This window comes from Pipistrellus kuhlii, unplaced genomic scaffold (genome assembly GCF_014108245.1).
Source record: "Pipistrellus kuhlii isolate mPipKuh1 unplaced genomic scaffold, mPipKuh1.p scaffold_m20_p_6, whole genome shotgun sequence".
Classification (NCBI taxonomy): Eukaryota; Metazoa; Chordata; class Mammalia; order Chiroptera; family Vespertilionidae; genus Pipistrellus; species Pipistrellus kuhlii.
This window is the reverse complement of record NW_023425562.1, coordinates 52249809-52265034: the sequence shown is the minus strand read 5'-3', so window position 1 is coordinate 52265034 and position 15226 is coordinate 52249809. Positions and strand designations below refer to the sequence as shown.

Below are 15226 nucleotides of genomic sequence, written 5' to 3'. Positions count from 1 at the left end.
CTATAATAACATGTGTTGACAAGGGTGTGGAGAAATTGGAATTCTCATAAATTACTGGTGAGAATGTATCGATAGAATGGTACAGCCACTTTGAAAAAAGAGTCTGGCAGTTTGTCAAAAAGTTAAATATAGAATTACCATGCTGAGCCAAAAGAAATGAAGATATACATGAAAAATCCTGTAACAGATATTCATAGCAGCGTTATTCATAATAACCCAAAAGTGGGAGAAAAATAAGTCTACCAACTGATGAATGGATTTAAAAAATAAAAAACACATGTATAATGGAACATTATCCTATCTTATAAGGAGGGAATGTGCCGACTGTCATGCCCTCACAAAGATGGTGGCACCCACAGCCAATAAGGAGTGAATATGCTAATTGACTGCCATGCCCTCAAAGATGGCGGCCACAAGATGGCAGCCAAGCCTCAGATGGCAGCTGCCCAGGCAACACCTGAGGCACAGCTGATGCCTGAGGTGCAGGCAAGCCTCGGATGGCAGCTGCCCAGCTGCCCAGGGCTGCCCGAGGCTCAGGTAACCAGGGCCGGCTAAAGCTTGTGCTGCCAGCAGTGGCAGCAACAGAGATGTGATGGGGGCATTGCCTTCCCCTGATTGCTGGGTCGCCTCCCACCCCAGAGGGCTCCTGGACTGTGAGAGAGGGCAGACCAGGCTAAGGGATTGGGCCTCTAGTCTATATATATAAAAGGCTAATATGCTAAGTGTCCAATCTGCTAATGACATCACATAGCAACACCCAGCTTCCTCTCCCTAGTTACGAGCCTCCTTGCAGTTTCTTCAGTCCAGGAACATGACTTGCTTTATAGCCAGGTGGAAACATTTCACACTGTACCCAAATGTTTGTGAAATGCTTTCACGTGCCTCATCTCATTTGATCCTCACAGAAGTCCTGGAGTAGGTAGATAGGAGACTCGGTAGTAACCCATTTTCTTTTCATTAGCCAGAAAATGGAGGTTTAGAAAGCCTAGAAACTTGACCTGACTGAAAGGAAGTAAGAAATGGTGTATCATGAAAATGTCTTCAGGTTTTCTCAGTGTGCAAAATATAGTCAAACACTGCTGCAGTTAAATATTTTAGCCTTGGTTCTCCATGTCATCTACAATAATGATCTGCTTGGTGCTGATATTTACTGCTGTGTTGCTGACAATTGAGAAGTTGGGGTGCTTCACTGGGATGAAAAAAGTTTAGCTAATTCAGAAAGCAGGTCTAAGTAAGCAAGTTTATTCTATATCTATAAGAGGCCAAGTTGACTGGATGCATGCATGATACGTATAAAGCTCTCACTGCTGCCAACTGCAAATGTGTGTTTTGATCTGTCACTGTCAATCATGAATTTGGGTGACACTTCTATTATAGAGGAAGGGCAAATAGTGATATTAAAATATTAGTATTTCTTCTAATTCAATTCCTTTCAATGTGCATGAATTCATGCACCAGGCCACTAGACTTTTATAAAAGCTGAAAATAAAAGAATGGGAAACAATATACAATGTAAACACACACCAAAAGAAAAATGGTATGAGTGTTTTAAAATCAGTATAAAAGACTCAAGGCAAAAAGCATTAGCAGAGCTAGTGATACTTTGTTTTTTTAAAAACATATATATTTGTATTGACTTGAGAAAGAGAGAGGGAGAGGGAGAGGGAAATATCAGTATGAAAGAAAACATCGATCTGCTGCCTCCCGAAGGCACCCACACGGGGATCCAACCCACAAACTCGGGCATGGGCCCCAGCCAGGAACCTAACGCTGCAGCAACCTATCAGTGCACAGGGCGATGCTCAACCAACTGAGCCAGGGCTAGAGATACTTTGTAAGAACAAAAAGTCAACCAGACAGCGTAGCAGTTCTAAAGTTCAATGTACCTAATAAAGAGCTTCAGCAGGAAAAAAGGACTACCCTGTGAGACAGCATAGGGACCTGAAGAGTTATTATGCTAAATGAAATAAACCAGTTATGCCCTAGCTGGTTTGGCTCAGTAGATAGAGTGTCGGCCTGCAGACTAAAGGGACCCAGGTTTGCCGAAACCGGTTTGGCTCAGTGGTAGAGCGTCGGTCTGAGGACTGAAAGGTCCAGGGTTCGATTCCGGTCAAAGGCATGTACCTTGGTTGCGGGCACATCGCGTGTGCAAGAGGCAGCTGGTCGATGTTTCTCTCTCATCGACGTTTCTAGCTTTCTATCTCTCTCCCTTCCTCTCTGTAAAATATCAATAAAATATATTAAAAAATAAATAAAAAAATAAAGGGACCCAGGTTTGATTCCGGCCAAGGATATATACTTGGGTTGTGTGCTCAATCCCGACCCCCAGCCCCGTAGGGGGTGTGCAGGAGGCAGGCAATTGGTGATACTCTCTCATCATTGATGTTTCTATCTCTCTATCGCCCTTCCTCTCTGAAATCAATAAAATATATATATATATATATATATACATATACACACATATATATATGTATATGTGTATATATATGTATATATGTGTGTGTGTGTGTGTGTGTGTGTGTGTGTATATATATATATATATATATATATATATATTTTTTTTTTTTTTTTTAAAGAAATAAGCCAGTCAGGGAAAGACAAGTATCACATGATCTCACTCATATATGGAATGTAATGAATAAAATAAACTGATGAATAAAGTAGATCCAGAGACATAGAAGCATAGAATAGACTGTCAAATCTCACAGGGAAGGTGGGGGTGGGTGGGAAGAGATCAACCAAAGAACTTGTATGGCCTTAACCAGGTTTGCTCAGAGGACAGAGCGCCAGCCTGCAGACTGAAGGGTCTCAGGTTCAATTCTGGTCAAGGGTATGTATCTTGGTTGCGGGTATATCCCAGTAGGAGGTGTGCAGGAGGGAGCTGATCGATGTTTCTAACTCTATCCCTCTGCCCTGCTCTCTGTAAAAAGTCAATAAAATACGTATTTTTAAAAAAACGAACTTACATGCATATATACATAACCCAAGGACACAGACATGTGGGTGAAGATCTGGGTCGAAGGTGGAGGGAGGCGGGGTGGGCTGGAAGGGATCAATGGGGAAAAGAGGACATATGTAATATTTTCAACAACAAAGATTTAAAAACAAAAAGCAAAACCAAAAATTGACAGAGCTAAAAAGAAAAATAGGCAAATCTACAATCATAGTGAGAGATTTTTATAATTTTAGAAATTGACATATGAAGATACAAAAATAGTAAGGATATTAAAGATAAACAAAATTGACAATGTATAGCACTACATCTAATAATTGCTCTCTACACTTATTTCCAAGTACACAGAGAGCATTTACAAAACAACCAGGTACTAAGCCATAGAACAAATGCCAACACACTTAAATAAGAATCAAAATACAGACTACGTTCTCTGACTGCTGTACAATTAACCTAAAATCTGCAATAGAAAGATAAACTATAAAACCAAAATGCAAGGGTCAAAGAAGATAAAATCTGAAAATGTTCTGAAATAAATGATAGTGAAAAATACTATATATCAAAACTGTGGGTTGTAACTAAAGCCATCACTGGTGGCCAGCATAAACCTGATTCCAAAACTTGTTCACAGGAAAATTATAGATCATTTCAATCATGAACATAGGGGGAAAAAAACTCCTAATAAAAAAATATTTAGATCAAATTTAGCAATCTAGCCCTGACCAGAGTGGCTCAATAGACTGGGCATATTCCTGTGCACTGGGGCTGGTTTGATTCCCAGTCAGGGTACATGCCGAGGGAGCAGGCTCAATCTCCAGAAGGGGGTGTGCAGGAGGCAGCTGATTGATGTTCTGCTCTCACATCAATGTTTCTCTCTTCTTTCTCTCTCCCTCTCCCTGTATTCCTTTCTCTCCCAAAATAAATTAAAAAACCTTTAGGAGAAACCAAGATGGCGGCATAGGTAAACACCCGAACTTGCCGCCTTGCACAACAACTTCAAAACTGCAACTAAAAGGCAAAATGGACGTCATCCAGAACCACGGGAAGACTGGCTAAGTGGAAATCCTTACAACTAGAAGGAAAGAGAAATGCACACGGAGACTCAGAGGAGCTGCGGAAGGCAGAGGCATGGAGGTGCGTGTGGAGAGGGCAGGAAACTGAGTTTGTGGCTGGCTTTTTCAAGCTTGAGGGAGACACAAGCTCCCGGTTGCTCTGAACTCCAGTTCTGGGGACTCAGACTCATATGGTAAGAAAATGGAGTCTGGAAGCGAGCAGAACTTGAGGGCGGCTTTCTCTCAGAGGTGCTTGCAGAGGGGAGCTATGGGGGGGGAGGGGGGAAGAGGAACAACTGTAATAATCTGAATAAAGATTAAGATTACAAAACACACACACACACACACACACACACACAACCCTTAAACCATGGCCTGTGTGCTCAGTGGTTAGAGTGCCAGCCAGAGCACTGAAAGATCGAAGGTTCCCAGTCATAGGCAGGGTACCTGGGTTGCAGGTCAATCCCTGGTCCTGGTTGGGGCAAATGTAAAAGGCAACCAATCAATGTGTCTCTCACATCAATGTTTCTGTTTCTGTTTTTGTTTCTCTCACTCTCTCCCCCTCCCTCCCCCTCTCTCCCTCCCTACCTCCCTACCTCCCTACCTCCCTCTCTCCTTTCCTTCCCTCCATTTCTCCCTTTCACTGTCTCCAAAAATCAATGGAGAAAATATCCTCAGATAAAAATCAACAATAAATCTTTTTTAAAAATTAACAATGTATAAAAAGGTTGAAAATTTGTATCAGAAATTCAGATTTAATACTTGAAAATTTTACTCAATTTAATTCATCACATTAATAACAAAGGAGAACAATTATGTGAATATCTCAATTGATGCAGAAAAGCATTTTAATAAAATTCAACATTCATTCATAATAAACTCAAACTCAGAAAATCTAAGTGAGCTAATAACAGTATCTACAGAAAACCTCAGGAAACATCATACTTAATGGTGAAATGCTTGAGGCTTTCCCTCTTAGATCAGGAACATACCATTTCAATTCACTGTTCATCAAAAAGATCTTTTTAGAGACTGAAAAGACAAGCCACCAAATGAGAAAAAGTATCTGCCAAACTATTAGGAAATTTAAAAAATTAAAGTCAATTACACACACACACACACACACACACACACACAAAATGTGCAAAAGATTAAACAGGCAACCCACCAAACAGGGTGTCCAAACGGCCAATAAACATATGAGAAGGTGCTTAACCTCCTCGGCCATCAGGGAAACACAAATTAGGATCAGGAGACCATTGCACACACATTAGAATGGTTCAGGTTAAGACTGACAACACAGTGCATTAGCAAGGACATGGAACCACAGCAACACAAACTGCTAGTGGGAACGTAAATTAGTACAACCACTTGGTACACTGTTCTGTAATGGCTATTGATGCCGAACCTATGCATATCCTATAACCCAACAATTCTAAGTATATACCCAACCGGAACTGCATATACCCATCAAGAAAGAGTGTTGGTCTTCTCCCTGCTACACTATTCAAATTCAACTCATTCTTCAGAACCAACTCAAAGTCTCATCTATTCCATGAAGCTCTCCAAAGCAATCAATAAAACTTCATAGGAGAACCCTGGCTGGTGTGGCTCAGTTGGTTGCGCATGCACTGAAAAGTCACTGGTCCAATTCCTATCAGAGCATATAGCCAGCTTTCAGGATTGATTCCCAGTTGAGGTGAATATGGGAGATAACTGATCAGTTTCTCTCTCACATCAATGTTCTCCTCTCTCTTTCTCTCTCTCCCTCCCTCCCCCCCCCTCTCATCAACAAAAACACATAAAATTTTTTTAATAGATTTATATAAAGCTTCATAGGAGAGCCAAAACTAGTTTGGCTCAGTGGATAGAGTGTCAGCCTGTGGACTGAAGGGTCCCAGGTCCAATTCTGGTCAAGAGCAGTACCTTGGCTGTAGGCACATCCCCAGTAGGAGGTGTGCAGGAGGCAGCTGATCCATGTTTCTAACTTTCTATCCCTCTCCCTTCTTCTCTGTAAAAAAATCAATACAATAAAAAAAATTAAAGAAAAAAGCTTCATAGGAGAGAAAACTTCTTTTAAAAATAGGAAGGGCATGCCCTAGCTGGTTTGGCTCAGTGGATAGAGCGCCAGCCTGTGGACCAACGTGTCCCAGGTTTGATTCCAGTCAAGGGCACATGCCCGGGGTTGCGGGCTCGATCTCCAGTAAGGGGTGTGGAGGAGGCAGCCAATCAGTGATTCTCATCACTGTTGTCTGTCTGTCTGTCTCTCTCTCTTCCTCTCTGTTAATTAAAAAAAGAGGAAGACCTGCCCGGCCAGTATGGCTCAGTGGCTGAGCGTCAACCTATGAACCAGAAGGTCACAGTGTTATTCCCAGTTGGGACACATGCCTCGTCGTAGGCTTGATCCCCAGTGTTAGGCATGTAGGAGTCAGCTTATCTGATTCTCTCTCATCATTGACATTTCTATCTTTCTCCCCCTCTCCCTGAAATCAACAGTTGTATTTATAAAAATAAAAGACCCTAGCGAACATTTAGTGCAATAATTCTGCAGAGGAGGTTAACGTCAGGTGATAGACATGATGTTTTATAGTTGTTAAATATGTATTTTTAATCCTCATCGGAAGGTATTTTCCATTGCTTTTCAGAGCAAATATAAGAAAGGGAAGTGGGGGGAGAGATGGATAGAAGCATCAATGTGAGAGAGACACATTTACTGGTTGCCTCTGCACGTGCCCCCACCGGGTGGGGAACAAACCGGAACCACGGTACGTGCCTGTGACCGGGAATCAAACCGGTGACCCTCGGTGCAGGCCAATGCTCTAACCACTCGCCTACACCAGCCAGGGCTGTCGTTGTTATATCAACATATACAAAAGCCTAAGTGACCAGCCGACCAGCCAGTAGCAATGACAACCAGGAGGCAGACGCACAGCGCAGGAATGGAAACCACAGGCCTGAAAACATGGAACAGACGGATGAGGCTCAGAGGGAAGGGGCGGGGGGGAGTGGGAAGAGATTAACCAAAGATCTTACATGCATCCCAGAGGCCTGGTGCACAGGCTAGCGCACTGGCGGGCCCCTGGGCCTGGCCTGCGGGGACTGGGCAGAAGCCAGCTCTGACATCCCCCCGGGCCCCACTGCGAGAGGGCGCAGGCCAGGACGAGGGACCCCCCTGGTGCATGAATCCGTGCACCAGGCCTCTAGTGTCTTCATGTTTATCCACACAGTATACATCAGGCACAATGAATAAAAAGGCTTTCATCAATGCATATCACAGCTAAATTTCAGAATACTAGAGAGGTGGGGGAGGGGGGGGTGGAAGGAGAAGAGATGGGGAGAGGGTATCCTAAAAGCTTTCAGGGGCTGAGGGATGGGGAAATAGGTCATATAAAAAGGACCAGAAATCAGAACAGAATCTCCAAAAGTTATACCAAATGCTTACATAGAGTGAAGCAACACCTTAAAATTTTAAAGAAAAATGACTTCCAATTTAAAATCTTTACCCAGCTAAACTAAATAGACAAGTGTAAGAATGAAAGAGCTTTTCAGACATACAAACTTTTAAGAAAAAGTTATCTCCCATGTACTCTTTCTTAGGAGGCTACTAGAGAATGTACTACTGGATAAAAAGGAAGACAGGATTCAGGAAATAGAATCCAAACATGGTAAAAATAAAATGCTCTGGATTTGGCGACAGGAAATCTCAAGAATTCAGCTGTTTAGCTGTCTAATTTAGCTGTTTAGCCAGTAACTTGTTCAAATTGGAGCAGAAGGATAGAGAGTTCTAAGAGGAATTTTTCTCATTTTAAAAAATATTTTTTATTGATTTTGAGAGAGAGAGAGAGAGAGAGAGAGAGAGAGAGAGAGAGAGAGAGAGAAACATCAATTGGCTGCCTCCTGCATGCTCCCTTCCGAGATCAAGTCTAAAACCCCCAAACCTGGGCATGTGCACTAACTGGGAATAGAACTGGAAACCTTGTGGTGCACAGGCTTACACCCAACCACTGAGCCACACTGGCCAGAGCTAAGAAGGAGTTCTTAAAAAAAAAGGGGGGGGGGTATAGAATTGTGGGATAAATTTTTAAAAGGTTATTATTCTAATTTGAAAAGCCAGATTCAAAAGGCCCTGGCGTGTTTGGCTCAGTGGATCGAGCATCAGCCTGAGGACTAAAGGTTCAGTTAGGGGCACATGCCTGAGTTGCAGGCTCAGTCCCCAGTGAGGGGCTAGCAGGAGGCAGCCAATCAATGATTCTCTTTCATCATTAATGTTTCTCTCTCTCCCTCTCACTTCCTCTCTGAAATCAATAAAAAATATATTTTTAAAAAGGCTACAAATGGATATGATTCCATTTCTATGAAAGTCTATAAAAGGGCATTAGGAGAGAAAAGAGATGAGCAGCTGACCTACTATGTGGGAATTTTCTATATTCTAACTAGTGGTGGTCACAGGACTGTATACATTTATCAAAACGAATACACAGAACTATAACACATACTAAAAATGGTGAATTGTATGGTTTACATGTACATCCCAATTTAAGAAATAGAGGGGAAAGGGTGACTTTTTCTCTAAGAAAAATAAAAAATGATAAAACAAAAATAATTGTTGAATACAATTGCTGTAAATAATGATATCACCACCATCTTGACATAAATACTTAACACCAACACCCCAAACTGTGATAAAACTACAAGAGCAGAATGAGGGACACAAACATGTGACACAGGTGGCTGAGAATTAAATTTTAATCTTCTACAAGAAGAAAACAGATAATGTCTAAAATTTAAAAGTCAGTAAACAGCCTTATAAGCATGCTATTTAGAAATACTGGCTCTCCCGTTTCCTGGACCTTTTCTTGCAAAAGGAATAGCTCCAGTGTGGACAGTGGTTGCCTGGGTGGGGAGGGGTGTGTATGTGGAACCTGGGGGTGAAAGACAAGGCAGGGCACTGCTGGGGGGTTTGTTTTGTTTTGAATATTTTTAATGATGTCAGAGAGGAAGGGAGAGGGAGACAGAAACATCACTGATGAGAGAGGATCATTGACTGGCTGCCTCCTGAGTGTCCCACACTGGGGATCGAACCCTCAACTGGGGCTTGTGCTCTGTCTGGGAACCAAACGGTGACCTCCTGTTCACAGGCAGAAGCTCAACTGCTGAGCACGCTGGCCGAGCAGGGCACTGCTGTGTCTTGTTATAAGGCTCATGATTCTGAGAAGTCTTCCCCTCCACTTTCCAGGTATTCAACGTCACAAAGCATCTACTGTCATTTTAAAATAATCATTTGGATTTTGTTTTCCTGTGAACAGCTGAGTACTGATGAAAGAGCCAACATCAAGTCATCTTCAAAGTTTGAATTATTGGCAGGTGTTTATGGGTTTTTTCTCTTGGAGTACTTGAGGCTTAACAGTTTATATGTGATAATCTCTTACATCATGCTACTTAGCTATCAACCTGTTTAGTCAGTGTGACATTTATAGTTTTCAAACTTATTTTGTCTTTACTGCACTTTTCTTTTAAAATAATTAAAGGCTGAATTCTATATACACCAATGTACATTGTTTAATCCTAAGTGTAAGATATCTAAACCTCAAAATACCATATTAAGTGCAAGGAAATACCCATCTTAAAGGATAATTAATGAAGATTAAATAGTTTGTTAGGTTATTCTGGTAACAAATGGGAACCAATGATTACTTGTGTCCATTTTAATAGGATTTGTTTTGTTTCAATATAATTAGAAATAAATTTTATGGCCTGTGAATACAAAAACTTCCTATTAAGATTAATGGTATTTATTTATATTTTTAATTTATGAGAATTTATTCTATTCAGAGTTTTTTCAGTATCAAATTACCTTCCCCTGAAGACTATATTTGACTTAAACCCTAAGGTTTCACAAACACTAATGCTTATAGAATAACGGTAAAACAAGCAGCTCCTACTGATTGTTTAAAGCGAGGACTCCATCGAAGTAAAAAAGTATGAAGTAATTAACACTCAGGAAAACAAGAATTTTGATATGCCAATGATCATTTAAAAAATAATGACTGGAAGACAGAACAAGGATGTTATAACCCAGGAGTATCTGAAGCAGTATCTCTAGGGGTTGTAGGTAAGAAATGTAAATTTGATTCTAACTGCAATGAGATGGCATTGGAGGATCTGATTTGCTTTATGGATCAAATGTGCTGAGAAGTGTGAATAAGCCCTGTAAATGCTGAAGCATATACCAGCGTATTTTATTACCTGAACAGAGGACAGATTGAAAGGGAGATGGAAATAAGGCACACTAAAGCCTAAGTAGGACAGGCCTATTCTAAACCAGGTGACCAGGCGTCTCTCCTAGGCTTCTTTTAAGCCCCATTTAGGGAAACGGGCAAGACTTGGGGAAGGAAGATCAGGTTCAGTGGAAGAGGAATCGGGAATATTATTTTTGACATATTAAGTTTGAGATGTCCATTAGATATCTAAATGGAGATGGTGAGAAGGTATTTGGATATACCCATCTGGAGTAGAAGTGGAGATATTAGGATGGAAATATAGAATTAGGATCCATCAGAATATAGAGTACTTATTAAAAACAATACTCACTAACCTTTACAGCATGCTTACTGTGTTTCAGACACTATTTAGGTGCTTTATATGTACTAATTCACTTGTTCCTAACCTTAACAGATTAGCCCCATGACTGTCCTTATTTTAAAATGAACAAACTGAGATATAAAGAAATTAAGTAACTTGCCCAGAGACACATAGCAAGCATGAGCCAGAGCTGGGATTCAAACGTAAGTTATCTGATTTCTTTAAAGCCACTGAACTGTTCGGGAGTACAGAGAGAGCATGACTGAGGAGGAGGAAGACCATGCCATCAAACAATTTACTGAGACCTGAGTCCCTATCAAGTGCCTGGCACCATTTCGGTCTCTGTGGATGTAAAGAAAAATAAGACAAAGTCCCTCAAGAAGATAAGAGCTGCAGGTTGACAGCAACTTTGAATAAACATCTATTATGTGCCACACACTTGCCAAGCGTTTTAGACATATCATTGCACTTAATCCTCCTAACAACACTAGGAGGTAGATGTTATTGCCATTTTAGAAATAAGGAAACTGAGGTTAAATAATACACCATAGGTCACTCAACTAGTGAATGACAGAACTAGTGTTCAATCCAGGTCCACCTTGAAAACCTGTTTTTTTCCAATGATTTCCTATTACATGTTACAACGTGGGTGAACCTTAAGGACATTATTCTAAGTGAATGATTCCACTCACATGAGTTATCTAAATATTCAAATTCACAGAAACAGAAAGTTGAGTGGTGGTTGAAGGGGTATAAGGGAGGGTTGTCTACTGGGTTTAGAATTTCAGATTTTCTTTTTTTTTTTTAATATATTTTTACTGATTTCAGAGAGGAAGGGAGAGGGAAAGAGAGACAGAAACATCAATGATGAGAATTACTGATTGGCTGCCTCCTGCAGGTGACTGAGCCTGCAACCTGGGCATGTGCCCTCCATCAGAATAGAACCGGGACCCTTCAGTCCTGCATGCTGACGTTCTATTATACCCACTGAGCCAAACCGTCTAGGGCTAGAACTTCAGATTTTCAAGATGAAAAAATTCTGGCGATCTGTTTCACAACAATGTGAATATACTTAACACTACTGAACTATACACCTAAAAATGGCTAAGAACGTGTTATGTTTTTTTTTTTTATATATCACAATTAAAAAAGTTTTTTTTAAATCTGGTCTTTCCCATTATAGCTCATGCCATAATGGATATGCTTACTGTACTATAGCAATACCTGCAAGGCCCTGGTCAGTGTGGCTCAGCTGGTTAGAGCATCGTCCTGTGCCCCAAAGGGTCTCGGTTTGACTCCCAGTCAGAGCATACACCCAGGCTGGTTTGATTCCCAGTCAGGGCGAGGTTGTGGTGAACACAGGGAGGCAACCAACTGAGGTTTCTCTCTCACACAGATGGTTCCCTCCCTCCCGTCTTCCCTCCCTCAGTCTCTAGAATCAGTGGAAAACATATTCTCTGGTGAAGATTTACAAAAGAAAAGAAATACCTTTACAAAACTAATTTATTCTGCAATATGGGGGAGAAAGGGTGAGAGGTGTGGCAAAGAAGAAATCAAGAAAAGTTACCAGAAAAGGATACATCTGAAAGATGAAGGTCCCCACCTGATCCTCACTACAGTTCTGGGAAGGTGTCTCCATCTGCACCTCCAGACCTGTACACTGTATCATCACAACCGTCAGCCTACACCAATACTCCAGAAGCCTTCTCTCCGGTGAACTCCTCCAGTCTCCTTCCATTCCAAATAATCCAACACTGAAAACAAATTAAGTGTCCTAAACTGCCCCAGTCACTCTGCTTAAGAACTCTCATGCCTCTCTATTGCCCTCAGAACAGAGGACTGTGTTTAGGAGCAAAGTATCTAACCTTTCACTGTCTTAGCTTTCTCATCTGTGTTAAGGGATGAGTTGAGACATTGAATTAAAAAAAACCCCTGAAGATTAGCCAAAGCTGGTTTGGCTCAGTGGTAGAGCGTTGGTCTGCGGACTGAAAGGTCTCGGGTTCGATTCCGGTCAAGGGCAGGTACGTTGGTTGCGGGCACATCCCCGGTAGGGGGTGTGCAAGAGGCAGCTGGTCGATGTTTTTCTCTCTCATCGACATTTCTAGCTCTCTCTCTCTCTCCTTTCCTCTCTGTAAAAAATCAATAAAATATATTTTAAAAAAAAAACGCAAAAAAAAACCCAACTGAGGATTAAATAACAACACTGTATACCTTGCACAATACTTGAGCCAAAGTATCTGATCAGTAATGGTGAGTTAGCTGCCTTTCTGCCTGTCCCTAAGACCCAGCTCAGTAAGGCACTTTGGTCTAAAGAAGGATAGAGCAAGTATTTCCAGGATCTTCTGAAGGCAGAGAGAGAAGAATGCCAGCGGGAAAAAGTTGCTCATCTATGCTTATCCCCATGTGCAGGAAAATACTGCTCCCCCAGAACTGCTTCATCTGTGAACCTCCATACAAACTGACCACCTTGTCTTTCTTTTATTCTGTCCTTCTCATCTTGAGTAAACAATACTAAAATGGCTCGAGATTAACGTGCACATATAAGGTTACACCGTAGAAAGTCTCACTCCCATATTCTCTCCATCTACACAATTGCCACCACTCCCACCACTTTATTACTTTTGTGTGTGTCCTTCAAAGGTTTCTTTATTGCCCTGGTTTGGCTCAGTGGATAGAGCATCAGCCTGCGGACTGGAGGGTCCCAGGTGCAATTCCAATTAAGGGCACGTGCCAGGTTGATCCCCAGTGAGGGGTGTGCAGAAAGCGACCAATCAATGATTCTCATCATTGATGTTTCTAACCCTCTCTCCCTCTCCATTCCTCTCTCAAATCAATTTTAAAAATATATTTGTTAAAAAGTTTCTTTATGCAAGAGCTGTCTTTAAATTAAGTTAATGTTGCACAGGTGTGTTTACAATTTAAGTACTAGGAACGCGGAGGAGGATGGGCAGGAGCGAGGAGTATAAGTCATTCATCCTGCTTTAACCTAAACTTAAAGCAATGGCCTTCGTTCATTAAAAAAACAGGAATAATCACATGTTGGGCGCCTATTATAAACCAGATACCAAATATAGCATTAATATTAACTGTTTACCCTTGTACCCTTACTATGCACCGGAAACGCATTTAATGCTTTACACAATACACTCCCCTCCGACCCCCACAACACCTTGGGATAGGTTCCTAATTATTATCTCCACTTTACAAATGGGGAAACTGAGGCAGAGAAGCTAAGTTGTCCGAGCAAGAGAGAGCAGCAGGGGCTTCGAAATCCAGGCCTGACACCACTCTTAACCATGACACTAACCTTGGCAAAACAGATCCAGTCCCTGCACCCGCTGGAGCAGAGCCTAATAATGTGAGATACCGGTGAGAAACACGGGGTAGACAACAAAGAAATATGCAATCACACACTAGGAAAGTGATGTGAACGAAACACACTCGGGACTGTGCCTGAATAACAATGAGGGCTTACTTGGGTTGGGGGGGGGGGGGGTCCAGGAAAGGCCTCTGAGAGAATGACACAATGACAAACTTAAGACACGTTTAGGGGCGGACATGACCACGGGCCGCCCCGGTCAATTCACAAGGCGGAAGCCAACTCGCCCCGAGTCCCCCAGACGTGCGGACGTGGCGCAAAGCAGGCAAGACCCAGCCGCAGGCCCCGGGCTCGCACACGCCATCGGGGCACGATGCAGCCCGGCCCCGCTCGGCCCCGAACCGAGGGCCTGGAGACGGCCGGTGCCCGCCACCCGCCGCGGCTGACAGCGTGCGTGCAACCCGCGGGGAGACCCCGCGGCCGGCCGAGGGGGTCGGGCCCGTCCAGCGGCGGCCGGAAAGGCCTCTGCCCCGGCCCCTCGCCAGCTCCCGCCCGGTCCGCCCCGCCCCTCCCCGCCCCTCCGGGCCGGCTTCGTACCTGCACGGCCCGGACCAGGCCCCGGCCGGTCAGCTGGCCCTGCCGCAGCTGCAGCAGGATGTTGACGGGCCGCGGCCGGCCGCCCCATCCGCCCCAAGCAGCCACCGTGGCCGCCGCCCGTCGCCCTCGGCCGGCCCCAGACCCAGCCGCCGCCGGCGCCGCCGCCATGTCTCCTCGTCGGACAAACAGGAAGCAAGCGGCCCCAGGGCCGCGGAGATTTCTACGGGGCGGCAGAGGGGTCGCCGCAGCGCCTCCAGCGGGCCGTCGGTGGAGGCACAAGCCGCGTGGCAGGCACTGTGCGCGCCGCGGGGGCTGCTGGGTAATGTAGTCTTGGTTTCAGGCGGGGCAGGTGCGTTGAGAACTTGGCTGCCTCAGTTGCTTGTGGGGCCCTTGGGTGCGACATTTCGGTGGCGAGGTCCCCCAGGCCTACGACGAGTCCTGCTTGCGCACGCTCCCATTTCTTATCTGTTTGGGGACGTTACAGCCAACTGGCCGGGGAAAGATCTGGGCTCCAGGCCAGGAATCAAGCCTCATGTAATTCCTCCCGGTCTATCCGCCGATCTCGACTCCCTGTGCAATTTCATTCAATGAGTAGTTTATTGGGAGCCTGTGGAGCCAATAAATAGTTCTCAGGGGCCTGCTTTGCACCTGGCACTAAGCGGGTCATTGGCAATACAGTAGTGCGCAGAGCAGACTGACTAGATATCCTGACTGGAAATGCAG

General features: G+C 43.6%; 1 protein-coding gene across 4 annotated transcripts in view; it reads right to left on the bottom strand.

Moving 5' to 3' along the window:
• LOC118707345 (transient receptor potential cation channel subfamily C member 4 associated protein) overlaps positions 1 to 14712 on the bottom strand; it is a 68230-nt gene extending 53518 nt beyond the window's left edge. The window contains exon 1 of one of the 4 annotated variants that reach the window (XM_036417476.2): positions 14504 to 14712. In XM_036417476.2, coding sequence (XP_036273369.1) covers positions 14504 to 14671 — 168 coding nt within the window. In that variant the 5' untranslated portion in view covers positions 14672 to 14712. The remainder of the gene's footprint in view (positions 1 to 14503) is intronic. The other 3 variants (XM_036417475.2, XM_036417478.2, XM_036417477.2) reach the window with 3 other exon arrangements.
• Positions 14713 to 15226: the final 514 nt, after the last annotated feature.